Source organism: Aspergillus uvarum (genome assembly GCF_003184745.1).
Source record: "Aspergillus uvarum CBS 121591 unplaced genomic scaffold BO82scaffold_16, whole genome shotgun sequence".
NCBI lineage: Eukaryota > Fungi > Ascomycota > Eurotiomycetes > Eurotiales > Aspergillaceae > Aspergillus > Aspergillus uvarum.
In genome coordinates, this window is record NW_020291313.1 from 205194 (window position 1) to 230679 (window position 25486).

The 25486-nt window shown below is 51.5% G+C and overlaps 9 protein-coding genes across 9 annotated transcripts; 5 read left to right on the plus strand and 4 right to left on the minus strand.

Annotated features, from left to right (window-relative positions):
- Positions 1–807: 807 nt before the first annotated feature.
- On the minus strand, positions 808–1266 carry BO82DRAFT_41677 (uncharacterized protein). The gene has a single exon (XM_025640005.1). It carries the CDS (start codon positions 1178–1180, stop codon positions 893–895), a length of 288 nt encoding a protein of 95 aa, XP_025493666.1. The 5' UTR covers positions 1181–1266; the 3' UTR covers positions 808–892.
- Positions 1267–3000: 1734 nt separating this feature from the next.
- Positions 3001–7064, plus strand: BO82DRAFT_41693 (guanine nucleotide exchange factor). Its single transcript, XM_025640010.1, has 2 exons — positions 3001–3810; positions 3864–7064. Exons 1-2 carry the CDS (start codon positions 3301–3303, stop codon positions 6840–6842), a joined length of 3489 nt encoding a protein of 1162 aa, XP_025493667.1. The 5' UTR covers positions 3001–3300; the 3' UTR covers positions 6843–7064.
- On the plus strand, positions 7065–7670 carry BO82DRAFT_41682 (uncharacterized protein). The gene has a single exon (XM_025640007.1). The coding sequence runs from the start codon at positions 7287–7289 to the stop codon at positions 7611–7613; it is 327 nt and encodes a 108-aa protein (XP_025493668.1). The 5' UTR covers positions 7065–7286; the 3' UTR covers positions 7614–7670.
- Positions 7511–10773, minus strand: BO82DRAFT_331878 (putative DNA mismatch repair protein (Mlh3)). Its single transcript, XM_025633162.1, has 2 exons — positions 10310–10773; positions 7511–10258 (listed from the first exon to the last, which is right to left on the minus strand). Exons 1-2 carry the CDS (start codon positions 10554–10556, stop codon positions 7728–7730), a joined length of 2778 nt encoding a protein of 925 aa, XP_025493669.1. The 5' UTR covers positions 10557–10773; the 3' UTR covers positions 7511–7727.
- A 457-nt stretch (positions 10774–11230) lies between these two features.
- On the plus strand, positions 11231–12783 carry BO82DRAFT_41717 (uncharacterized protein). Its single transcript, XM_025640013.1, has 2 exons — positions 11231–11365; positions 11432–12783. The coding sequence occupies exons 1-2, from the start codon at positions 11332–11334 to the stop codon at positions 12721–12723; spliced, it is 1326 nt and encodes a 441-aa protein (XP_025493670.1). The 5' UTR covers positions 11231–11331; the 3' UTR covers positions 12724–12783.
- Positions 12784–13401: 618 nt separating this feature from the next.
- BO82DRAFT_352881 (putative bZIP transcription factor (MetR)) lies at positions 13402–15771 on the minus strand. The gene is made up of 2 exons (XM_025634814.1): positions 15020–15771; positions 13402–14418 (listed from the first exon to the last, which is right to left on the minus strand). The coding sequence occupies exons 1-2, from the start codon at positions 15297–15299 to the stop codon at positions 13796–13798; spliced, it is 903 nt and encodes a 300-aa protein (XP_025493671.1). The 5' UTR covers positions 15300–15771; the 3' UTR covers positions 13402–13795.
- Positions 15772–16957: 1186 nt separating this feature from the next.
- Positions 16958–18884, plus strand: BO82DRAFT_41752 (CENP-N/CHL4 family protein). The gene has a single exon (XM_025640027.1). The coding sequence runs from the start codon at positions 17044–17046 to the stop codon at positions 18508–18510; it is 1467 nt and encodes a 488-aa protein (XP_025493672.1). The 5' UTR covers positions 16958–17043; the 3' UTR covers positions 18511–18884.
- A 375-nt stretch (positions 18885–19259) lies between these two features.
- Positions 19260–20646, minus strand: BO82DRAFT_363357 (uncharacterized protein; the record flags this gene model as incomplete). The annotated part of the gene is made up of 6 exons (XM_025636896.1): positions 19260–19336; positions 19423–19544; positions 19596–19828; positions 19889–19950; positions 20056–20222; positions 20276–20646. The coding sequence occupies 6 exons, from the start codon at positions 20644–20646 to the stop codon at positions 19260–19262; spliced, it is 1032 nt and encodes a 343-aa protein (XP_025493673.1).
- Positions 20647–21420: 774 nt separating this feature from the next.
- On the plus strand, positions 21421–22728 carry BO82DRAFT_400547 (trafficking protein particle complex subunit 13; the record flags this gene model as incomplete). The annotated part of the gene is made up of 5 exons (XM_025639194.1): positions 21421–21487; positions 21559–21565; positions 21651–21774; positions 21829–22347; positions 22435–22728. 5 exons carry the CDS (start codon positions 21421–21423, stop codon positions 22726–22728), a joined length of 1011 nt encoding a protein of 336 aa, XP_025493674.1.
- Positions 22729–25486: the final 2758 nt, after the last annotated feature.

Here is a 25486-nt window from a genome sequence, read left to right on the forward strand (position 1 = left end):
GAGACTTACCAGTTAAGATTTTCAAGATTAAATATGAACATGAGCATTAGTTGGGCGACTCAATTTCTTGAGTCTAAGAGTTTATCAAGTCAGTCGCAGAGGTAGACAGAGAAGGGGGAAGGAAGGGAGAGACCGAGAGAGACCGAGAAAAAACCAAGCCAGAAAACAAAAAAGGTGCCTGGCTCAAATAATAATGCTGGGCCGTCACAGGCTGCTTCCAGTTCTCCACTCCTTTTCCCAAAAGTACCACCACCACCACCACCACCACTCGGACCCCCTGTCGCATCCATGCAGGTCATCTCACACTCTCACACACTTCCTCGGTGGGACGACGCAAAACCGGTTTAGCTGACTGCATCCTGCGTCCAGGAAAAGGGAGTCATTAAATGCTGATATTAATATTAATTTGGATTCTGTTTGCTGAGTGGCTAGAAAAAGGGCCCGAGGTTATTCTTATTTTAGTATAGATGTATTCGCCTTCTGATCTTTTTTTTTCTTTGGTTTTTTTTTGCTCTAGGGTTAATCTTCTATCTGGCACCGTCACAGTTGCTAGGCTATACTCCGTAAGTTCAATGAGTACTATTACCTCCTCACAAAGTCGGGAGTATTAACTGTCGTGTCTTAGATGGCGACCGTTTCTCATAGTCGAGGGAAATGCATTGTTATGGATCAACCACTTGAGCACTGCACCGGGAGCTTGTCTACAGTACCTTGGAGCTAAGCAGCACATATTCCGCTTAGGAAGACTCGCTGCAGCTGAATGTGCACATTATCGAGGTTTACCAAGTATCTTGGGCAATAATTCATCCAGCACCAGCATCGGGATCGAATTCCGTATGTGCCCTGAACCCATTACGCCCAGTTTGAAACCAATAAGAGGCACCTCATGATATCAGGGTTGGTGCTGGGATGGAGAGCTGCCTGGGCTGCTGCTGCTGCGGGCAGATCCTAACCGTTTGGGCGGGACTCGAAAGGTTAGCTGCATTTGGTGGCCAAGAGAGCAGATCAACCCAGAATAAGAAAATTCAAAAAAGGATCCCCTGAAATTGGGGAGTACAGTACCATCGGAGACAACTAATCTTTGGGAATCAAACTTGACAGGGAAGAGGAGGTGGAGCAACAGAGATGAATAAATCAAAGAACAAGAAGACAATAGACAAGTAAAAAGAAAAAAGGGCATGCTCTAGACTCGAGCCGGAGAAAGTACACGGGAAGGACTGTCGAGAGACGTGTTGCGCAATGTGACAAGGCCATAGGGAGAGAAATATATTAACAGTAATGGTTTTGACAGGCCGGAACGGTTCATCCTTATCACAATCCTTCATCCTTCCTTTTTTGCCTTACCACTACGTTACCTACAGACGGACTACAGACTACAGAGTCCTTAAGTTCCTACGTGCTGCTCTAAATAGAGGGCCCGATTGTGTAGTAACCTTCTCTACACATACATCCTCTTTCTTTCTATTGTCTCTTGATCGCGTAACTCCAATTTCTTGTCCTTTTATCCAAAAGAACCAACATACGGGGAACCGATCGCCTGCTCCACGTCTCGATTGAGTCAGGGATGTGCTGCTGGATTATCCACCGGTTCTGTGGAGACTGAATAAACCACCTTTGGGGCCACCACTCGCCTTCCTAGAACTCTCTAGACCCCGTCACCTCGTCAACTAAACCTCTGAGCTAACTAAAAAAAAAAAAAATTCAAAAAATTCAATACTAAATTGTAGGACATTGACAAATGACTACACTACTGTGATCTAGTTTGGAGTCTGGAGAACTCCTGGCCCGGTGCTTTGCCTCCCACTCCCCCTCCTCAATTACCACTTTGGGCTCCTCCCTCCTTCTAACCTGGAAACTCTTTTCAACTTTTTTTTTTTTTTTTTTTTTTTTTTAAACACCAAACCCCCCCCCCCCCCCCCTCTCATATTATCATTTTTACAACGCTCACTCCTCCACATACACATTCAAACACACACACACAACTCTTCTTCTTCCTCTCACTCCTACTTACTCCCTCTCTCTGCTCCTGCGTTATCGACCTTCCTTTCCCTTTCGCTCCCTCTTCCGTACAGATCGCAGCTTACTTCTGTATTACTATACCACTTTTACTCCTAAGTTGTGCCGCATTGCATAAATATCTTACAGTCCTTTGCGACCACCCACTGCCGTGGAGATTGCGATCATTCATTCATTGCTGCTGGTGGCAATTTGAAAACTCGTTACCAAATCTACTTCTTCGGGCATTACGGTCTGCATTGCATTCATTTCGGCTCTTTCAGTGGTGCTACTGGCTCTGTCCTGTCTTAGATTCGACACGGCCCTTGCGTGTCTCCTCAACCAACCCGCCTCAAACAATCGCGCTCGCGCTCTGTCGTCATTGTCACTGCAATCTGCGTCGATCAACCTCGCATTCGTTGTCCGGACCGTGCTCTCGCTCACACCCACCCGGAAGGTCTTGCTCAGCTTGCCTTGTCCTTTTTGGGGTCGCATCGTGGTCCTTGCGTTTGAAACCCTCCACCGCGACCCTCGTTGCACGCTGGTCCCTGCGACAAGAAATTGACTTCGTCAATCGAGGCCTGCAGAGCCCGTGGCTGTTGTTCGCCCTACCGTGCCCTTTGGGATCGATTGTTTATTGTCCCTACTTTCAAAAGCACTGCAATCTCCCCGCCCTCGTGCGCAACCTCGCTCCTCGTTTCTGATCCGGCATCAAGGAACGTGTCTTTTTACTACTGACACTCCATCAACTCTCCCTGCGAACCACCTGTCTTCATTGTACTTCCACAGTCACGCTCCTTTCATCAGGTCCTTCGTTCTTCGAGATCGCGTCGTAGGTGCGTTAGCAACCGGTTGCCCTTCCCCAGCATTCCTACCAGGCTTCTTCCCAGGATTAGGGCATTCTCCGGGAGATATGCAGAACCATCCATTCCCTCCCAAACATCCTCCCAAACACTCCTGCCAGCCCTTTACCAAGAAAAGCACGCCGTCACTACTGACGTGGGTGAAAGGCTCGCACCCTGTGCTGTCTGACTAACCCCTTCGACAGGTATCTATCACGATTGTCGTAACCCCGACCAGTTAATCTTCCGAGATCTCCCGCCTGGTTTGATCAGCTGGTATGATCTCTGCTTGAATTCAACGTTTGACCAACTCTTCGCACTGCACTTTACTACGATCTAGCTGGAAATGCTCTCCAGTTCTTCATTCGCTTAAGAGTTGGGCAGTGACCTGTGCGCCTGCGTCTGGCCAAGCCTACACTCAAAATCGAAGGGGCATCGGACACTCGCTGCAAAGCGTACCACAATGAGAATGGATCCTCTAGAATCACCAAAACGACATATTGCCCCCCTAAAAATCGAAAAGGGGCATTCGAACTTTCACATGAACCGCTCCTATTCGGCTCAACATCGCCTCGAGATGAGTCCTCCTTTGACGCCTTACAGTGGGGGAGACGACAGCTCGGAAAAAACCAGGAATGTCTTTCATAATTATCTTCGCGCGTTCTACCCTTACCACCCGTCGGGCAACGTGTCCCCGTCAACTGTCACCCTCCCGCTAGATCAGGGCGACATTATCCTTGTTCACTCCGTTCACACCAATGGCTGGGCCGATGGCACCCTGCTAGATACAGGCGCCAGGGGCTGGTTACCCACGAATTATTGTGAAGCATATGATCAACAACAAATGCGCCCGCTGCTCAAAGCATTGACTGACTTCTGGGATATTATCCGAGGCGGGTGCCGGCTTGCCGTGAATGAAACCGGTAATCAGGACCTTGTGCGAGGCTTGATTGCCGGGGTTCGCTATCTCTTGGTAGGTTTCTGCCATGAAAATCAAGTGTCTCCTTATGGCTGACATTGCTCAAGCAAAAATCTGAGTGCCTAACCCGCGACTGCATGCTGGTCACTAACCATGACGGGTTGCGCAAGAACCGCAAAGGGTTGCTGGCAGATCTATCGTCTCTGGTCCGAACAACCAAGAAGTTCCAAGAAGTTGCGACCAAAAACACGATGCAGGATGATATCGACTACCTGGTGGATGAGATGCTGCTCAAGGCATTTCGAATTGTGACTCGTGGCGTTCGTTTCCTCGACGTATGGAATGAGGAAGTTGGATTGAGTAGGACGATCGCCGAATTGGAGCAACAATCAACACGCTACGACCTTTCGCCTCGGACGACCACCGGGACGCAGCCAGTAGCGGAAAATGCCCAATCAGAGGCAGAGGGGGAGACGGAGCGGAATGAGTCCAGACTGCTCAACCGCAGCCGACTAGATTTGAGTCGAGCATCCACCCACATGGACGATGCGCAGCCGGCACGGTCTGTTTCGGTGGCCACCAAACGAATCTCCATATCCCACCGAGTATCGTACTCGGGACCCGCTGCCGCGGCCCGGAATCTCAACCTAGCGTCGGAGCGACTGAACTCGTCATACGATGCCTTTCTTGGCGTGTTGGGCTCGTTCATTGGCTTACATCTGCAGTCTCGGTCGTCGACGGAACTAGTGGTGACCACGGAGCAGTCCGTGCGCTCCTGCCGGGCTTTACTAACCGTCATTGAGGCCGCTTGTGAGCATGACCCACAGGGCAGTGGGTTGCTGGAGCAGGCCAGAGACGCTATGTACGAGCGACTATCTGAATTAGTGTACGCTGCGCGGGACGCCTTCCGCCCAGCTCACTCCCCCGACGACGAACTAGTTTTTTTGCCCGATGAGGGGAAGCGCTTGGTGGATGCTGCCACGGACTGTGTCCGCGCAGCGGGGAACTGTCTGGCCAAAGCGCGCTTGATGCTAGAGGAGTGTGGCGACTTTGAGCTCGAGGCCATGCCGCAAGATACGGCCCCTGCGGCGATAATGCTGCCAGACCTGAATCTGACTCCGCAGCCCCCGCAGCCTGGCATTTTCGACAGCGACTCATCCCGCCCACAGGATGTCTCGCTTCGATTGCCCCCTCCTCCTCTGCAGATCCCCAACTCGACCGATGCTGCTTACTCCTCCTCTCCACCAGAACTGACCGATGACAGCACCCCCTCTTCTTTCCAATCGCGTGGTGGAGCAATCACTCCGGCCGCCGCTAGCACCGACGTCTCATTCCAGTCCACAAATATTCTTTCGTCGAGCTTGGACAAACTCTCATTCTCTTCTCATGACACGCAACCATTCGAGTACCGGAACAGTCAGCTCAAGTCTGAGCCGAGTGAATCTTTTGGCCGTGGGGTAACAAGCAATGGAAGCAGCTTCACGTTCAACAGCCGTCTTCGTGATTCAGAAATGAGCGGGGTTTCACAAACCTCGACACGAGCTACGTCGCCAGATATCGGAAATAGCTACCAGACTCCGTGCTTGCGAGGCAGCTTGAGCCATTCCACGCTGGCCGAAGAGCATGAAGAGACCGAGGCCAACGTTCTTGAGCGAACCTACGCCCACGAGCTGATCTTTAAAGATGGTCAGGTTATGGGTGGCAGCCTTCGTGCCCTGGTCGAAAGACTTACAGCCCATCAGTCAACCCCGGACGCCATGTTTGTTTCGACCTTCTACCTAACTTTCCGCTTGTTCGCGACGCCTTTGGAATTCGCCGAAACTTTAGTGGATCGGTTTAACTACATTGGTGATACACCTCACGCCGCAGGTCCTGTTCGTCTTCGTGTATACAACGTTTTCAAGGGTTGGCTCGAGTCGCACTGGCGACATGACTGCGACAATGCCGCACTCGACTACATTACCGGGTTTGCCAATACAAATCTTAGATACAACCTACCTACTGCCAGCAAGCGCCTCCTGGAACTTGCGGAGAAGGTCTCCATGGTGCATGGCCCGGTCGTGCCGCGTCTGGTTTCCTCCATGGGAAAAACAAATACTGCGACTGCACAATACATTCATCCAGATACCCCGCTTCCACCGCCCATCCTAGGCAAGAAGGAGGTGGCGCTACTGAAGCAGTGGAAGAGTGGGGAAAGCAATATCACAATTCTTGATTTCGACCCTCTAGAATTGGCCCGCCAATTCACCATCAAGGAATCGCGAATCTTCTGCGCCATACTACCCGAGGAGTTGCTTGCGACTGAGTGGATGAAAAAGTCCGCCTCGCTGGCGGTCAATGTCCGTGCTATGTCGACCTTATCAACAGATTTGGCGCACCTTGTGGCAGACTCGATACTCCAGCTTGAGGAACCGAAGAAGCGTGCCGTTATCATCAAGCACTGGGTTAAGATCGCCAACAAGTGTTTGGAGTTGAATAACTACGACTCATTGATGGCCATCATTTGCTCTTTGAACTCGTCCATGATTTCGCGTCTCAAGCGGACATGGGAGGCTGTGTCCCAGAAGACGAAGACTACTCTCGAGTCTCTTCGTGGAATCGTCGACGTCTCGCGAAACTACGCGGTTCTTCGTCAGCGTCTCCAAAACCATGTGCCACCATGCTTGCCGTTTGTCGGCACCTATTTGACAGACTTGACGTTTGTCGACCACGGCAACCAGCCGCTCCGCTCCCTACTTACGGACGATGGAGAGATGGCCGTGATTAACTTTGATAAACACATGAAGACGGCGAAGATCATCAGTGAACTGCAGCGCTTCCAGATTCCATACCGTCTTGCGGAAGTGCCAGAGCTGCAGGCATGGATGCAAAACGAGCTGGTCCGGGTTCGTTCCAACGGCGAAAAGAGTTTACAGACGTTCTATCGCCGGTCGCTCATCCTCGAGCCCCGCGAAGCGCCTCAGCAGCAGCGTACATTGCAGACGGAGTCCAGTTCCTCCTCGATCCTCGAGAATGCCAAGGACAAATTCGAATTCCTGTCCTGGAGCCACCCCTCAAAAACCAAGTCGGTAGCAACAAATGGCTGAATCAGGACAACCTGAGCCATTGGGACGGCCAGTTACGATTGACGAATCATTTCAATTCAATTCATGCCGACACGGACTTCGCACTATACTCCCTTTGATTCTTCACATTTTCGATCTTGTTATTATCCTCGCACATTTTATTGTGGATACCTCATGATTCCATATTGTCAACACTGCGGAGCTGCCCCTGTAATTCACCTATCAAGCTGGCGGGGTGAGGGGAGTCTCCTACGAAAAAGAGACAATGCAGTATATCACACAGTGCAATCCTTCACTGTACATGGATTGGCACATACAAAACAACAATACCCATTTTATTCGGACCATTTTATACAAGCAAGCTACCTCGCGATTCAGACGAAGTGAACATTTCCTCGACTGACTACTTACTTTCTTTTCATCACGTTTGATTGGCTGCATCGGAGCATTGCCACCTCCCTGGTAATGACGGGCTGTGTTATTATCGGTGTGCCACTTTACTTTATATTTTTCTCTTTGTCTTCATTTTCTGCTCTATATTTACGAGTTAAATTTGGTTCAGCATCCGGTCTCGGTCGCATCGCATTGGAAATGTACGGTCTAATCAGGTGTGGATTTTGGATACTGGAATTGGGCATTCGCATGGAAAAAACTTTGGGTACTTATTGGGATGATTTTTGGGATTTTCTGGACGGGTCTGGCTGGCACATGGGAGGACGAAACTGTATCACTTATCCTGTACATATTTGGGGGCTTCCGGCTAATGCAACCTGGTCCCGTGCTAATGAATAATCACTTGTGATTATAATCGCTTTTATTTTTTCTTTTCTTCCTCAGGCGGTAAATGTAGGTGGTGTATATAGCTATGAGTATAGTCGGTGCCTTTTGTGGAAGGAAGTATCGGTATTATACAAGACCCTGCCACCTTCGATACGCCTCAGCAAACCCGGCACCGTTGGAAGTCTCATTGCAAGCATATTCGTCCGTTTGACCCCGGTCCAGGTCGCCTCCCAGGCCATTTGGAGCGGAGGCATCAATGTCCAAGATGGGGATTATGGATGGCCGTCCATGCGCGCACTGGAATGGAAACGTACAGCCTGCCAACCGGGACACCAGGCCCCGGCACTCTTCTACGGTCAAAACATCGTTGAACATGATTGCCGTGCGGCACGCACGCGAGTTCAGCAGATCGATGATCCCCCGGGGACAAGTGTCCAGCCGGCCGAACCAGCCGCTGTCGCTCGCGGTCGCGCCATCGTGAGTGCTTTGCCGAGTACTGGGCCGGGATTCACTCCGACTCAGGCCTTTGGAAAGACCCAGGCCACCTCTCTCCTCCCGGTGCCAGATTTCCCCACGGACCAGCTGTGTGACTAGCTCCGGCTCCGTTCGACACCTCTCTGCAATGAGCGCGGGAAGTGCATGCACGAAGACGAATGCCTTCGTATCTCGGGGTCGCTGTTCGATCGAGTACTCGACCCCCCACTGACTGTAAAATTGTCGGTATCTTTTGAACACCGAGGTGTCCGCCGGGGGGATTTCAATCACGATCGCATTGTCGAGTCGAACGGATGGAGGGGTGTCGGTCGGCTCGGTCGGGAGGAAGGATGCCAGAAGAGCCTCAACGCGACAGCGCTCATCAGCAGCATGTTGATCGATTAAGACTAGGGTTTTATTGGGGTTGGATGCAGATGGACCAATCGCGGCAAGGATGAATTTCCTGTCAACTTGCGCGATAATTTGGGACTTCCTGAGGTCGTGCTTCCGAAGTTTACCACGATACTTAGACACCCCAAGGGTGTCTGGACGAAAGAGGTTGCTGGGAGTGGCTGTCCGATGACTCGCATCTATATCAAAAATGTTGATGGCCTTTTCGGGTCGGCCAAAAACCGGGGGTTTCCAATCTTCCAAAAGATTCTCGACCCATGCCTTTCGGGCGGGTTGTATGGCAGCCGACTTGGGCCGATCTTTGTCTTCTAAACCTCGCTTCGTCCATAAAGACCCGGTGGATCGGGACCTCAGGGAAATGGCTGGAGAGCCGGCACCAATGGATTGGCCGGTTCGGGGATTAACCATATGGCTTCGTCCCGTATAAGGGTCAATCCAGGAGGTAATCGAGTCGAAGTGTCCATCGCCTGAGTTGTTCTCACCAAAAGCCTCATCGTGGCTTCGTTTTTCAGAGCTTTGCACAATAATCGTGTCATTAGGAGCTGCTTCGGATGGCATTGCTGGCTTTTGCAAATAAGTGCGATGAAGAGGGGCGTTGGGCTTAAGGTCTCGCCCAATTGCACTCATATCTTTTGAGATAATGCTGGCACTCTTGACTCTGGTCCAGTTTCCGAAGTGATAACTGACGGTCAGCGGTCGTGGAAGATCAGGTACCTTTATATGACGGTTCGAAGGTTCTTCGGTGCTGTAAGCTGTATCTGAGCGATGAGCTTCAGGAACCGAGGTTCTCGAGCCCTTCTCCGGCGACATCTTTCTCTTCCTCCTTGCACGCGGCCGTAGACCTTGTTGACCAAGGTACTCGTTAAGCATGGCTCCAAGGACGTCTAAGATGCGCTGGACATATTGAACTGCCTCGGGAGCACCTTGAGCATCGTAGTCGAGACTGGTGCAGTCTTCAGCGGTGATCCGCATGTAGAACATGGGCCTCTTGGTGCACTCCTTGGGGGGAGCCTTCATCAGTGTCTCATAACCACTCCCGAGTACCTCATCTTTGGCTCGCAGAGACGCTGAAGATTTGGCAGTATCGAAGTCGGACAAGGCAAATAAACGGTTAATTTCGGTATAGAAGATGTTCGCAGTGCTTTGTGGTAGCATGGGAGTTATTCCCAGAGAGAGAAACTGGACCTTCTTCGTGGTGCTGGGAATGCGCGATATAGCGGCCTGGATTTGGAAGCCAGGTACACTGGCCGACACGACATCCCAGTGCTCGGGATGTCGAGCTTCCACCAGACCAGCCTGATACAGAATAGTGCTGATGCGCTGAAGATCCAACGCTGACTCTGCATCGTGGCTTGGAGTCTTCGGGCTTAAAGAGAGCTTCTTCTCTCCACTAGCGTCCATGACCACAAGTTTGATTAGTTGATTGTTTGCTAGCATTAAGGGCACAAGCAGCTGCCTGAGGTCATCCCATTGTCTTTCCACCTCTTCAGGCTTCTGCAGAGCTAATGCACGACTCCTTACTCGCACTGGCAGGTTGCCGAACAAATCGTTCACTGTTATACTAGTGCCGTGACTGCTGAATCTTAGTCCCTGATGACTCGGGGCTGGAGTCAGTCGAACGACTGGGGTCGCATGATGGAATACTAGAGTGTTTGTGCTTGTATGCCGAAAATGGCGGGATGTTATGGTTAACATTGACAGAGCCGATAATGAGGCTAAGAATGACCCTCTGTGACCGTAGACGTCTCGCTCTGGGCCAAGCCGGGAGGTATCTATACTTGGGGTAAGCATCAAGAGACTTCAAGGACGACGGCCTAACGTACGGTGGGTTTTGCCTAAGCCACCACTTGGATGAAATTCAAATGGTGGTATGCCATCTCCATCGTCCTCCACTATGCAGCCTCCGCGCAGGGCATCGACCGTGATATATACTGTTCGCGCATTTGCATCCAAGGCATTCTTGACCAAGTCAAGAATCACCCCCTTTAGAGTCGTAATCGTCGTCGACGATCTCAATTTGGCCACTACAGATGGTGGCAAGGGTTGGATTCTCGGGTCATCGGTTTGCATCGCGGCGAGTAGGTAAGTAAACAACCAGCATGTTTCCCGGGTCACATAGCTCGTCGCGCTTGCTTTGAGCAGCGAGGCCTTTCTAGAAGATACTGAGCACTCATCTGGAAAGCGAAGATGTAGATGTGCACCGTTCTAATCCAAAGCAACCAGGGCTGGAGTCATCTGGACTTGTTGAGCACAAAGTTGAATAGAAGAGAGGTAAAGGGAAAGAGAAAGGAAGTCTGAGGGTATGGTAGTGTCAATGGTGTTGGAAGCGGCGGCAGGATGATGTGATGTTGCCTATCAATCACGTGGTGATAACAGTCGATAAGCCTAGTACCGAGTAAGTTAGTACATAGTCCATAGTAAGCACTCAGACTGTCTGCTTTGGGCTGACGGCCAGTATCACGTGCTCGGTCTGAGGAACTCCTGACTTGCCTTCATCAACAATGAATGCTCAGTTGAACTTCTCTGTTGCTACCTCTTCTTGTTCAGACATTTCTCATCGTGTTCATTCAAAGCGCCTTCACCTGATCGGGGCGTTCCGCCTACGATCGCTCCACCTTCTCCACTCCCAGCTCATTCATTAAATCGCCCTTCCCTCTTCCACCCCCTCCACCCCCCCTCCCGGGCTCAATCACTCGTTCTGCCGCGTTCCTTTGATTGATCGATCACCAGCAACTCCATCTCAGCGTCTCTTAACCGCTCAAATAAGCCATTCGATAGTCTCAGTATATTTCCGTACGACGACCTTTGACAAGAGATCCAGTCTATCCTCTGGGAGGCCCGAACCATGGCCACAACAGAGGGACCCGCCAGGGCACATGGTGCGCAAAGCAATTCCCCAGTGTTTTGTTTCTCCTCCAACTGTCTAACGCATGATGCTGGGAAAGATCGCAATGGACGCCGTCATCCCTTTTCCAGTTGGATGAAGCGACTTGCTAGTTTGAAACATTCGACCGATTCGGGTTCCAACCGTTGGTCTCACAAACGCCATGCGACGCCGAAACAAAAGAACCGCAATTCGAATAACAACCCCTACCCACTTTCTGGAGACAGCACCGCTGCAAATCCCTGTGGTGACAACATCAGCGATGCTACTGCATCGGATTTTAGCGCCGAAACCGATGGGCAATCCTGCTCTCGAAGCGAGCCCTCTATCACATACTCCTGTTACGAGCACCAGGTTCCCGCCACCAGTGCTAAATCTATGGCACCGACCATCTCCACAAACGGTGACACAGCCATATCGGACGCAGCTTATTCGAAGGCAGGTACAATGGTCACAGCCGGAGGAGGGATCAGTTCACACGGTGGGGGCGAAGGAAGCACCTTTTCATCCCCTGCGCCATCCGTCCGGTCTCTAACCACCACCTTGACCACCGTGCAATCGGCAGCGCCATCGGGCCACCTCTACAATACTCAGAATCACCACCATGGCCTTGCTCACAACAACTCCTTGCAGAATCATGCGACGCAGCAGGTTCAATTCTCTCATCAATTCCCCTCCTCGCCGGCCACGGCAGTCCCGCCCCACCTTACGCCTCACGGTCACTCAGTTACGTACAGCTCCGCGACGGCCAACAATCTTCTCACCGACAATGCATCCATCCTAACATTAGCGTCTTCCTCCAAGCGACGGCGTCGTAACTCCCTAGATACCAACGCCTCGGTGCGCGCCTTGGCCCCGTCCTCAGTCTTTGGTGGTAGTCGGGAGAGTTTGCCTCTGAGTGTTCTCAGCGGTACCATAGGAGAGCAGCCTTCCAATACCTCCTCGCTCAATCCTCCAGGCGTTCTTAATCGACCTAGCTTGGTCGGTCTTGCCAGCGTAGAGCGCGCCAGCGTTTATTCGGCGTCAAGCGCTACCCCGTTGGCTGGTGAGCGCGGCAATTTCCACAAGGCCGCCACCACGGCCGGCGATGCCGCGAGTACTATGAGTGTGCCTCATTCGCATAGCCGTCACGATAGTAACGCAACCAGCGTTACCGGCGCTGGGGCCGGGAATGCGTGGTCAGGGCCATCCCAGCAGCAGCAAGCGGCCGTAACGGGGCGCATCAGTCGTCGCAGCTCAGGATGGGGTGAAATCAACGGCGATGAAAGCGACGAAGAGAAGATTCCTGGGCGGAAAGCAGGTGAAAGTGAGGAGGTCATGGCAGAGTCCACAACCAGAAGGTCTGGGCAGTAGATTGATGGGTTGCTGCTTGAAGAATAGAAAACTTCCTCGCACCGTCCATGACATGGCCATGGTTCTCTGACCGCCATTTAACCTCACCTGCCCTTTCCTTCTATCTTCCACTCACCAGGTTATCGCAACGAAGTTACGCAGCGCCAGATAAAAGACTCCATGACAGTGACATATTGATTCCCACGGCTTCGCTCTATTCTATTTCCACAGTTTTCCTTTTCTTTGTTGTTTACCTTTTCCGTGCCCAACACTTTTTTTGATTGCAGCCGCACCACATAATGTCTGATATGCGAAGGGGGGAAAGGAGCGGGGCTATTGTTGTTCCCTCGAGGTGTTCGGGAATTATAACTTGGGGTCCGCCGACAACCTTTCATTTTACTTGTATTTCATGTTTCAAGCGGCGCTTAGGGTTATGGGGGGAGTTCTAGACTGATTTGGGGGGTCATTGCTGTTGTTCGTGGAGACATGTAAAGAATGAACTTCGTGCCTCTTCGTGGATCGGTGGAGAATCCGATCCATACTTACACCCACACCCACCCAACCGTTCTGTACGCGTAGATCGGCCGAAAGGAATAGGACCGTCCGCCCTCCAGCGGCATGAGCGCTATCCGATCTTCAAAAACAGGGGCCAGTGGCTACTAGTGAATGTTGATGGGCAGGGTACTTCTGAAAGGTAAACTGAGATAACATTGCTTTGGTATCATTCATTATCATATACTTTTATAGAAGGGGACAAATCACAATGAGCTAAGCCAGTTGGGATTCTGTACTGCAGGTGTCTGACCTGACCTTCAACTGAAATAGCACCGTTGGCCTCCCCACCGCCTCAGTAAACAACCTCCATCATAAACAGGCTCCGCGTACGCCAAACACTGTTCACAGCGCGCACCAAACAGTATTAACATAGAGCATCGCAAGCAAAAGGATGAGCAGGGGGACGAGCGTGAGTGGAGATCCCTTGCATGGATCTAGACATCTACAGGAAAAGAAGTGGGGAAGGACGAAGGAATCAGGATAAGACAAGACAAGGCATGCTCTCACGCGAATGGAAGAATAGACAAGAGAATCAATACTAGGCAGTGCCTACGCCAATCTTGGAGTCGGAATTACTCCGTTCGCTGTCCTTCTGCTGTGAGGCGAGGAACTTCTGGAACATGACGGCAATCTCGTTCTCCGAGTTTCTAGCCTCTTCTGAGGTCTGCCCATTCTTCTCTGTAATGAGGTTCTTCAACCACTGGTTCTCCAACTCCAGGGCTGTGACGCGAGCCTCCAATGCGGTGTTCTTCTCCGTGGTCTCCTTGACGGTCTGCTCGAGAGCTTGCTCGCGCATCTTCTTCTTCACACGGAAGCGGGCGCTGGCGGCGGTGTTGCGCCGGCGCTTGTCTTCCTCCGCCGCGATGCGGGCGACCTCTTCGACGCTCATAGGTGGGGCCTTTTGAGTGTTCTTACGCTTCGGCGCGGTGGACGTGCTGGAGGAAGCGGTAGCGGGAGGCACAGCGGTAGCAGCGGGAGGGGACATCGATGATGATGACTGCGGAGAATGTTGCGAAGACGCCTGACTCGGAGCGGGGTTCACATTGTAGGGCGCATTCGGCAAGGGCGGAAGAGCGGAAAACTGTTGGTTCCGAGGTGGCATAGCCTGGGTGTTGACCGCATTCACATTCGAGGATGGAATGTCGTTGACATTGCCGAAGCCTTTGAAGCAGAAGTTAGTGACGAGTACAGGTAAAGTTGCAACTATCAGCCTCGCAAGGGAGAAACGCAAAAGAGGAGAACAGCAGCGCTGGTGCCAGACAAGTCGCTAAGACTGCTCCGAATCAAGAGCCTAAGGCTTCCTTCAGATGCAGCCTTCCATGTGGTGTCACGTGGTATTGCGCAATGGAGGGTGCGGCTCGCGCTATGAGTCCCATAGGCAAGACTACTGCACGTTTTGCGATCGTCGCACAGACGAAAGGATCTCATGCAGGTGGCAAGCCAATCAGGACATGTGCAAATGGTGTGCTTAATCTAGGCAAAGCAGCTGGTATAAAACCTGCGCTCGTGGTATGATCCTAGAGGGGCAAGAAATGTTTCTGAGGGAGGGCAGGGGAAAATGGGACGCAGAACAAGAGCGTGAGCTAGCGCGGGCGGGGACAACGACATCCATAGATGATGAGTTGGCTCAATGCTCAGGCTTCTGAAAGGCAATGCAAAATGACTCTTTCCACATGGCCAGTTTGATAGGATATTCAGTCGCATCATATGTCCAACTCCATGGTGAAAACGAGGCCACAAGAAACAAAGATTTTCTACTCACCTCCCAAAAGGTTCAAGAAGTCCATGTCGGAGTTGGCATCCTGCGCGGTCTCCCTCTTCACTGTAGTCTTCTCCACCGCATCGAAAGCAGGCAGATTGATGTCGCCAAAGTGGTCGAAGTCAAAGAATTCGGTATTGGTAAACAACGAAAGATCGGCATCGAAGTTGTAGGATTCTTGCTGCTGCTGCTGCATAGCCTGATCATATGGCGAAGGGATGGCATTCAGATCTTCCAGGTATTGGGAGAAGTTCGGGGCCCGACGGCCGTTGAATTCAGACATGATGTTGGATTGAGGCGGGCCGTGGCCTCTGTGCGTCTCGGATGTACCAGGCGGCGAAAGCAATGAAGGTCATTCAAGGCGACAAGAATGGGTTCGTTTTATGGCTGAGCCATGCAAAAGATGGACTTCGTGGGTTATCCGACGTTGGATAGAAGTAGACCAAAGACGGGTATGATAGTGAGAAGCCGAGTCCGATGAAGTGAGATGGGCCTCACAAGCGCTAAATGGGGCCGACGACGTTGGACGGTGTTCGAAAGCGATTAGTTGTCGAAGTTGGGTTGTCGATGGGGTGTCGATGGGTGGGTGGATGGGGTCTGGGGAAGAGAGAAAGAATAGAATCGAAGAGGTGAAAGAGCGAAATGGGTGGGCGGAGGAGGGTACAGTGCAGTGCAGTGGAGGGTTCGGGTTGAATTCATTCCAATGTGGGACGCGCGGGAGGCCGAAAAAGGGCACTGGCCACTGGGTAAATTCGATTACAGCGGGGTGTGGGTGGTTTGATTATTAAGACTCGTGGGTACGAGTAAGTTACTTATCAGTGGAAATCCGGGAGTTGCCCGCGGCCAACGACTAATACAAGTGACTAACCGCTTGACTTTCTTTCAGTCTTTCGTCTTCCATTCAATCTGTCTCCCGTTCTTTCTCATCAAGACTTCTACATCATCCTGTAGACTCCTAATTCAATGATCAGATTAGTAGGCAAATAACTACTATGTATACTGCGTATGCCTGACTACGCCGATCCCTAAATCCCTCCCCTCCCGGTCGTGCGGTTCTTCCTGCCTTGCTTGCATGGCTCTCGCCACAGCGCCGCCCGCCCTTCCGGGTCATGACATCGAAGCCGAGTCATCCTCGTTTCAGTGGCCGAGATCGGCTTGCTTTTGGGGGTTGTGGTTGTGGTACGAGTAGGTTTCCACGAGCCCTGCCCGGTTTTGAGTTCCAACTTCAAAGGGGCTTTAGGGATGGATCCTCCGGTGAATTATTAATCACTTTTCTCCTCAATGAAGTCAGTTTGTCGACGCGGCGGCGGGCAGACCCGAGGCTTTTTCCCTTTGCTTTTTGCTTAGGGTTGCAGTGCAGACGGCGTCTGCCACAGTGCTTATGGTTGGCCCAAGCTGGACGCTTATGGTCGAAGTGGTCTAGTATGAGTATCGCTAATTTGCTATCTAGAACTACTCATAAACTAGACTCGCAGAGGAAATCTTTCCTTCTACGTCCGTTTACTGCTCCACTTTCCTCCTCGTATGCTTTCTCAAAGAAGTATTCCCATCCACCCGTTGAGTATCTTTTAGCCCGTAGCGCAGTTATTTCGGTCCGAAGAGTCCCTTAGGTCTAACGTACTCGGTAGCCTTGCCCTAAGTCCAAACAACTTTCACACACCATTGTCTTCCATACCGGCTGACAGGAATTGACGAAGGAGTCCAGGATTTATAATCACCCAAATCAATTCGTGAACCTTCAGCAGACTTCTTTGTCCCACTCGTTCCGGCCGAAAACAGTGAGGGCAACGGCGATAGTACGATAAGACCAGCTGTAAGTCCGGCTTCTTATCACCACGTGACTCTAGTTTGTTGATGCCCCAGGAATCTCCAAACTTGGTCGCGTTCGCATCATGACTTTCGGGCCCCCGACTAGCATAGATACAGCCAAGGTACTTTGGGCCTCGTCACTTACAACGCCTGGATTGTGCGACCTTGTCATGTATATCGAACTTGGCTCTTAATACTATATTCAGTCGCCAGTCACAATGGCTCGGTCTAAAGCCATTCGTGCTCCCACTACTGCCAGTCTTCCTAGCAACCTTCGCATACCTTCTTCCACCCCATCGCTAGTCAAGACGTTTGGCAAGCTGACTCGCCAGGCTTTACTTGACCTTGTCTTTCAGTGGCTTGAGGATGGCAATGTTCAGCACTTTCCGCCATATCTTCAAGGCAACGAAAGCGGCAAAAGAGAAGAGGATGACGGTGACGATGGACTCCGTCCCTATCCCGCTGAGCGGACTATCAACGGGGTCCGCAACGCCTACCAGGAGCTGCAGTTTCGAAAAGGGGGGAAACGCGAAGTCATAGATCGGATTCTCGAAGGCGACTGGCGACATGGCATCACACTTCGTCAGCTGGCAATGGTCGACCTGCGCTACATGGACGACCATCCGTCGGGTCTGCGCTGGACAGCTTTAGAACTCGCTCGCATCGACAACTCGTCCTCGAACGAATTTTCTGCATGCATACCGCGCGTTCACGCATCGACGTTCCTAAGCAGCCTCCAGCAACAAATCTCTCCCCTGGTGAAAGCCCACTACCACCTTGCCCGGTCGACCTCTCTCCCCCTCACAGTGCTCCGCGTCTTCGTCACCACCTCGCCTTACCAAACTGCTCCTCGTCAGAGTGTCGAATCTCTCACCGACTCGTCTAGAACTATTTATGTCGCCTTTCCAGACAGTTGTCCATTCTTTTACACATCCATGGCTTCTCCCCAGACAGCATCCAAGGCTAGTCCGGCTCCCCCAAACTCCCTCGTCGCAACAGACGCTCGCAGCCTTCAGCGCCTGGTCCGAGATGCGATTCCCAAAGCCCTCTCTCTGCCCCATCAACGCTACACCGTCAAACCCACTTCCTTAACAGCAAAGAGTCTCGAAGCCCTGCTCGCCCTTCGGGGCCCCGGTCGATCCAACCAGGCCAACGGCGCATTCAGCATCTTCGCAGACGCCGCCTTGGAAGGAAGCCCCTTGGACCCACGGCCATCCAACACCGTCTCTCCGGAGGAGCATAACCGCCAATCAGCGTCTGTCCACTCCAAGGATACGGCCGGGAAAGAGAACACGGCGACTGACGCAAAGGATGTCACGCTCGAAAACAAAAGGGCCTCGAAGCGATCTTTCGCCGACCCCAAGGATGCCGGTACCTCCAAGAAGCGGACTCTAGCCCTACAGTCCCGATTCGGTACTTCGGGTACCTTGTCTTCTGCGCCGCTTGACAGACTCGATGTTAGGCTACTCGATGCCTTACCAGGTGATGCAAAGCCAACAGAGCACGCTCGACAACTAACAGTCTCGCTGACGTTCGCTGGTACGGATGTGATTGGTGGGATTCGCAAGCTTGCGGAGTTGGGCGTCATTGACGCGGAGAGGATGCCCTCCTGGATGACGGGCGAGGAAGGGGTCAGTGTCGTTGTGGTGAGGGAGGGAAGGAGAGTGATTAAGGCCGGTAGATGAACTCTTCTGGCATGAGCATTAGTCGTTCAGCCAATACGGTACTGTCAATGCTTCGTGAGACGTTGAATGATACAGGCACCGTACTCAAGCACTTGGGACTTGAACATCAGGTGTCCAAGTAGCTCGTCCCATTCTCCATTCCGCCATGCCATCGAAGCACCATCATCACTACTGAGAGGGGAAACATGGTGGGGCACCTGTTGAAACAAGCAACGCACAATCAACTTTGATCTACCCGTGCCATCAGCATGGGTGAGGTCGATCAATTCGCCTGAGAATGGCGGCGCCCTTTCTGACAGCACTGAAAAACAAATCTCTCTTGGTCGGCTCCGGGCGTGTCGAACCCGGCTAGGTCATCCTCGCTTCAGTCCAAATTCACTTGGATCTAGCTAGCTCGCTGGAAGATTTGACAAGGATAATCGATAAGGTCTAACTCATCAATTGGTGCAGCTCCTGGGCGGATAAATTATTATTCAAGTACACCTGTGTGTCAGATTATCAGACACCTCATATTAGTTGAGAATAATAATAACAATGGCCATAGAAATGACCGAATGAAAGCTAAGGTTGAGAGCATTCCAGCCAGATAACCTCAGACTAGCATGCAGCAGCTGACTCCCTAATCCTCCCCGCTAACCGAAAGCAAATATGCAAATGCAGAATTAGGACCGTGCCAGACGGCAAAGGAAGTGAAGAACACGCCTTGAAGCCAGCGTAAAATAGACTGAGCTCTTGTCATGCCCTCAGAATTAGTCATCGTAATCCCAGTCGTCCTCGTGCTGGTACTGCTGTCGGCGCACCCAGAAAGGATGGTAGCTCGAAACGTCTGATCAGTCAAATTGTCAGTTCTAGTTACTCTTCGCATGTGTGCTAAGTCACGACATATGGCGTTTCTGAATGAGAGCTTCGTACCGCGACGGCCCGAGAGGCCGAAATGCTGTGCCACATTGACGTATCCATCCCGACTGACTTTGCCTTGGCGGGAGAGCTCCGCCACATTCACATTTTCGGTATCCGGCTGCCAGGGCGCACGACTTGACTGGGTCAGTAACATATTGTAAAGATCTATATGGCAGGGAACACACCAATAGACGCATCTGACGCCCTGTGCCTGCTGGGTGGCGGCCCACTGCTGAAAGCAAGTCTTGTGAATGTTGTTCCCGCAGGCAGCTCGACACCACACAATTTCCTCTTTTTCGGGCTCGAATTCCATGAAGCATATTGGACAGTCTCCTTCGATCGGTTTTCTGTTCCCAGCGTTGTCCTCTGCGGGTTGCTCTTTGCTGAGCGAGGAACCGTTGTATATCGCCCGCAGTTCCTGCAAGACGGGTGAGCAATTCCTCCAGGCACGGGAGACGATGTTCGTGCTGCCACTTACCGATGATAGAAATGCCAGCTGATACTGAAGGTCCGCCGGCGCTTTGAGGGCGTTGATCAATACTTGAACAGCCAAGATTGTCAGGACCATAGAATAACAATGAGTGATAAGTGATAGCGACATAATGGTAGGATTTGAGGGATTGTCAAGAGAAACGGGACGCTTACCATAACAGACGTGCTTGCATTGGTTACCCTTGCGTGCATCTGGACAGTCGCAGGTTGGCTCCTTCCCAATGGTGGTTTTGTAGATGTTGCCAGTGGTCCCGACAATGTCGAAGCTCATGTTCAGAACTCCGTCCACAAGATTGACGGTATGCCCAACAATAAACATGCTTGAGACAGTTAGCTTCGATATTCCGAGCGATTCTGAGTCCAAAGATCTTACCGTTGACTCATTGCACGTGCAGCCCTCTCTTTGAAGGATACCGGGGCATGAGGCCTGAATCTACGTTCTCGACGCTCTTCACTGGGCCCTTGCGCCCTGGGCTTTTTTGGCGGACGGGTGAAGGACTGCTCGGTCCGACCAACATCCCTGAGTTTGGATAAGTTGGTGGTCTCAGAACTAGCCTTTCGCGATCTTCTAGTGGTGGTGGTGGTAGTGGTCGTTGTTGCTATTGTTTCCTCCTCATCGGCAGTTCGCTTCCTTTTCGAGACAGCGGATGTGCTTGTTGTTGCCTTGCCACGCTGCTTTCGAGCCCCACCCCGTGATGCTCTGGCAGTCTGCACGCGAGCAGTTGCATTTGAGGCTGCACCCATCGTAAGGACGAGATAATTGGTTCTGGTGGTCTTGAAGGGCTTGGACTTCAGATGACAGGTCGCTTTCACAAGATTGCAGTGGCGACGGATAGCGACTAACATGGAAGAGATAAGTGGCCGATAAGCAATCAATTCCGCCGCATGACACAAGTACTGCAATATGCTCACATGTTTCGGGTCTGAGATGCGCAGTTAGCAAGCTTGTAGCTTGAGTAAGATGAACATCAATGGTTGAATGTCACATTTCAGTACGTATGAGATTCCCCTTGCTTTATGTGACAAGAGAGGTGAAGATGGATGAATTCAGCCTATAGAAGATGAGGCCCACTATCTACACCAGGTCCCCGAGGCGGTGAGTCGAACGACTAATCAGGAGAGTGGCAGCCCGCTGTCATTTGGGTATTGACACTGCTTTTTGTCAGTCATTATAGGGTTGTTTACAGGCTACTATTGCTATAGGACTCTTGATGAACATCATCGTACCTTTTGAAATCTTGGATAATTGGGCTAAGTGTTCGCTACTGACACCAGCAGTAATTTCAACACCACTGCCACTAGACCTTTTCCATGAACATGGTATACAAAAAGGCTACGCCGAATTAAGACAGCATTCTGCTCCGTACGGACGGAGACATTTGTACTCCGCAAAATTGTATGGAGCAAGTATAATTGCAGGCGCTTCACCGCCCTCAACGCCGCCCGAGTATGGGGTTCTGAAATGACGTTCATCCGTCGGAGCTACTGTTACCTACACAGAACTCTCCATCAACTAAAATGGCACGCCCTCGTGCTCATTCGGGCGCAGATGGCCCCAAGGAGCCCCATGCAATCTCACTTAAAGGTAAGAATGGCATAACCGAAGTTCTCTCCCCCCTGACGAAGCACTTGGCTGATTGATTGATGCTCGTTCAGTCTTGCGGTAAGCGACTGCATTCCTGTTGAACACCTTACTCCTATCAACGACAACTTCATCGCGCACTTCTCTCCTGACAATATCGACCAAGGCTATCTCGTCCTTCCCTATACTACCAGTATCCCTTACCGGCGGCAAATACGAAGATCTCGAGCAAAGCATCACTAAGCTACCCCGCCGATCACACGGACGGTCAATTCATCCTCACTCCCAATGTAAATCGATGCAGTCATGGTCTGATGTTCGGCTACTGACACGAATCTTACAAGCTGACCCTACCTCCTGCCTTCGGATCTGCATACGTCGGCGAGACATTTGCATGCACGCTCAGTGCAAACAATGAGCTGTCCGCAGATGAGGCGTCACGTGTTGTCACCTCTGTCCGTGTTGTCGCTGAAATGCAAACGCCCTCTCAGGTCGCGGCATTGGATCTCGAACCTGCGGAAGACACATCCCAGAAGGACGGATTGCAGACAGGCCAATCTCTGCAGAAAATCGTACGGTTTGATCTCAAGGAGGAGGGCAATCACATACTGGCGGTCAGTGTGAGCTACACGGAGACGTCGATAGGCTCGGATGCCCAGGCAGCAAGCGGCAGAGTCCGGACATTCCGCAAACTCTATCAATTTGTCGCTCAGCCCTGTCTGAGTGTACGGACCAAAGCTTCCGAATTGGTGCCACTTGAAGTGGAAAACAAGAGTTTGGGCCCGTACGGGAAGACGCGCTTGCTCCGCTTCGCGCTAGAGGCCCAACTAGAAAATGTGGGCGATGGCCCGGTCGTGGTCAAGGTAGGTTGCAGATGGTGGGGGATGTTTCCTTTGGAGATTTTCAGTAGCATGGCCGAGATCTTGCCGCACGCATACTAATTTTGGCAGCAAACACGACTCAATCCCAAACCACCATTCAAGTCCATCTCCTTGAACTGGGACTTGGAACGAACCGAATTCAAAGATTCCCAGCCGCCAACTTTACATCCACGCGATGTCCTGCAGGTCGCTTTCCTGGTTGAACAAGAGGAAGGGCAGCAGGAAGGCCTCGAGGCCCTACAGAAAGATATGAGACGAGATGGACGGGCTGCTCTAGGCCAATTATCCATTGAGTGGCGAGGTGCGATGGGAGATAAGGGATTTTTGACCACGGGAAACCTCATGACGAGACGACGGGCGTGAGCGCAAAGCAAGGGGGGGAATGATGCGTTTCTGGATCCTAGAGGATAGCTAGCTTACGAGTAGTGTCTATCTCTGTACAATGGCCTGTCTATGTTTAGCGGCCTGTCACCATGCAAAACATCGCAGCGAAGAGACGCCTGCAAGCGCGCAAGTTGCGAGTGCTTCTTTGCCGGTGCGAATATTCGAAACAGAGAAAATCGAACAACTCAGCAGTGGTGACGCACCATGCTGTGCGACCGGTCAAGGAGGCCAATGGGTATGGCGTCGCCTGCCGGGGGTATCAATTGGGACCCAGGCGCGATGGGTTAGCGACGACGACAACAATCCGGAAACTTGGGTTGGTTACACTCAAGCATGCGTGTGCAAAAAGCAGGAATTTCCGTCGCCTGCCTGCAGTGGTGGTGGTGGAGTGGTGTGGTCTGTCTCTTTTTTGAGTTGGCGAGTTGGAAATCTGTCCAACAAAAGTACCAGGCTAGAACGCCCGACGGATGGGGTTTCTATTGATAGGCTGGGGCCAGCAGTTGGAGAAGTTCTTTAATGATTGAAATCTGGATCGTTCCGTCGATCTCGGGATGTATGACAACCAAAGTAGAGTGTGTTGGGGTCAAGTAAAGACTGGCTAGACCATTCAGACACTGGTTGTCTGGATTCCAGACCACGTAGCAAGATCTAGAAAGGCTAGGCTATATGTGCACGACGTCTCCGTACACTAGTCACAGTATCCTCTCTCTAGGGTTTCCATGAACTTGATACACCTTGCCCATGAAGGGGAAACCAAATTACCTCGGGTGACGCACAGTGGTGGTGTATTGTTTCTGTAACTATATTATGTGTGTGTATGTTATCCGTTGGCCTCTTGTCTTTTCCTTTTCCGCTCTCGTACCCTATCTAATGCAGCACCAAGACCATATTCTATTTGTGGTGGCATATCGGGCACAGTAAGTCGTGATGGTCGTGACAGTGGTGACAGTGGTAACTTGAGTACAGGTATAGTAGTACTGTACTATACTTAGTATGCGGCATGGGAGAATCTAGCCCGCTCTTTGGCCTTCCATGGCCGGAACACAATGACATTGATCGTGTAGCATGATTCATGAAGGGTCAGTTTCAGACAGTTGGTGACGCGATCGCAGCTGTGCAAAGTGCGGCCCTCGTTGTTGGCTACAGTAGTATAGTTACCGATAGGTGGTCATCGTCATCTTCTTTAGCCAACTTCTCGAGAGACCGGTGCAGGGAACAACACAGCTGTAAAGGAAAGGGGCAGCAAGTGCGAACGGGGCCGGCGAGATTTCATAAGTTTACATGAACTGCCCCCCAATCCACCTTCTTGCCTTGCCTGCTTGTGGCACAACAACACACTCTCACCCCTTTTCTCCCGCCCCTCCCCCTCCCCCCCCAGTCTCGGAGAGAGTCGGGCATGTGCGCGCCGGCGGAGCCATGCCCTCACAAAGGGAATTGCGTGGTGGAACTTATGTAACGTGATAAGCAACGGCTGGGGATCTAAATTGCTACGACTATGGGCCTCGGAGCCAGATCGTATTGTTCCATCATATTCGATAGAAGTACTCAGACATGTAGCACAGGGGTTTTGGTCATGTCGAGCATATCAGTCAGTACTCATGTAATAGTTAGTTGGTGGATGCATAAAATCTATATGCGGGTCAGCAAGTCCGGGGAAGTAAGGTTATGTAAGGAACCATTCACTTGGGTGGTTAGTTAAGTTCTTTCTGTTGCAGGCTGGGTATTGCTTTCCTTTTTATTCTGGAGGGGGCTGGCAGCTCAGATTGAATTTGGAATCAAATTATTTGGTTTTTCCCTGCAGGGTTGATGATGGCTCATGGATTATACTGTACGATGCGGTGGCGGCCTGAGGAAGGGTGGCTTTTGTGGGCTATTGTCGTCGTTGTGGTAGCGGCAGCACCACCACCACCATCAACATGCATCCGCCCTATCGACGTCGAATCCATTTTGTGGTATTACAGATCCAAGACAGCCAGTGTATGGTGCTCCCGATCAGGAGGGGTTTGGCTGGGCAAATGGTCAATGACAATAATCATTGGGACACTTGAGCCTGTGTCTATCATAATCAAACTCAATGAAGATTTCTCGTCGAAGCCTCAACTTTTCATCTTATCTGGGCCTGCTCAGAAGTGCTGACTAGAGACCAATGAAGTTCTTAGTACAAACGTACATGTTATCGTCATTGCTGGGGGGTCCACATCGATCATCGCCAATCCACCCCCGGCCCATTCCCGGAGTGCAGCAGAGTTCACCGATGCGAGATGCAACTAAGCAAGATCAGGTAGTTCCGAAGAACCTGAGTGCTGCGAGGTGTGAAGTTGTCAGCGAGTTACCCATAACTTACTCCCACCCCCTTCTTTTTTGTCTTACCTCTGCCCTATGTGAAACCACCACTATATTCTTCATATTGTTCGACAGTTGCGGCCGAGGATGGCTAGTAGCAGCGGGACCTCGGCAGCTAATCTCCATTCCCTGTCCAGGGGAACATTCGGCATCTGTTCCCCTATTTCAGGATCCATTAACTGGTCTCAGGTCCAATAATTCCCGGAACCATGGCTGTACTGTTCTGATCCGACCAAACACTATCTCCAATGATTCCCAGGAGGCTGAGATGATACGATGACACTCAACCTTCCACTGACGGATGACAGGATACAGCTTCGATCTGGCTATTTTCATACTAGACCTTTCCGCACTAATCCTCGTACTGGGTGCTTCCCCCAGCCAAATGCTAGAG

What these genes read in the sequence shown, in the direction of transcription:
- BO82DRAFT_41677 (XM_025640005.1), bottom strand. Translation starts at nt 1,180, where the DNA reads ATGCCCTTTTTTCTTTTTACTTGTCTATTGTCTTCTTGTTCTTTGATT.
- BO82DRAFT_41693 (XM_025640010.1), top strand. Translation starts at nt 3,301, where the DNA reads ATGAGAATGGATCCTCTAGAATCACCAAAACGACATATTGCCCCCCTA. An exon ending in CCGGGGTTCGCTATCTCTTG is followed by an intron (nt 3,811 to 3,863) that starts GTAGGTTTCTGC and finishes ACATTGCTCAAG; the next exon opens with CAAAAATCTGAGTGCCTAAC.
- BO82DRAFT_41682 (XM_025640007.1), top strand. Translation starts at nt 7,287, where the DNA reads ATGACGGGCTGTGTTATTATCGGTGTGCCACTTTACTTTATATTTTTC.
- BO82DRAFT_331878 (XM_025633162.1), bottom strand. Translation starts at nt 10,556, where the DNA reads ATGCAAACCGATGACCCGAGAATCCAACCCTTGCCACCATCTGTAGTG. An exon ending in TGGCTTAGGCAAAACCCACC is followed by an intron (nt 10,259 to 10,309) that starts GTACGTTAGGCC and finishes CCCCAAGTATAG; the next exon opens with ATACCTCCCGGCTTGGCCCA.
- BO82DRAFT_41717 (XM_025640013.1), top strand. Translation starts at nt 11,332, where the DNA reads ATGGCCACAACAGAGGGACCCGCCAGGGCACATG. An exon ending in GGGACCCGCCAGGGCACATG is followed by an intron (nt 11,366 to 11,431) that starts GTGCGCAAAGCA and finishes ATGCTGGGAAAG; the next exon opens with ATCGCAATGGACGCCGTCAT.
- BO82DRAFT_352881 (XM_025634814.1), bottom strand. Translation starts at nt 15,299, where the DNA reads ATGTCTGAATTCAACGGCCGTCGGGCCCCGAACTTCTCCCAATACCTG. An exon ending in CTTCTTGAACCTTTTGGGAG is followed by an intron (nt 14,419 to 15,019) that starts GTGAGTAGAAAA and finishes TCTGCTTCAAAG; the next exon opens with GCTTCGGCAATGTCAACGAC.
- BO82DRAFT_41752 (XM_025640027.1), top strand. Translation starts at nt 17,044, where the DNA reads ATGGCTCGGTCTAAAGCCATTCGTGCTCCCACTACTGCCAGTCTTCCT.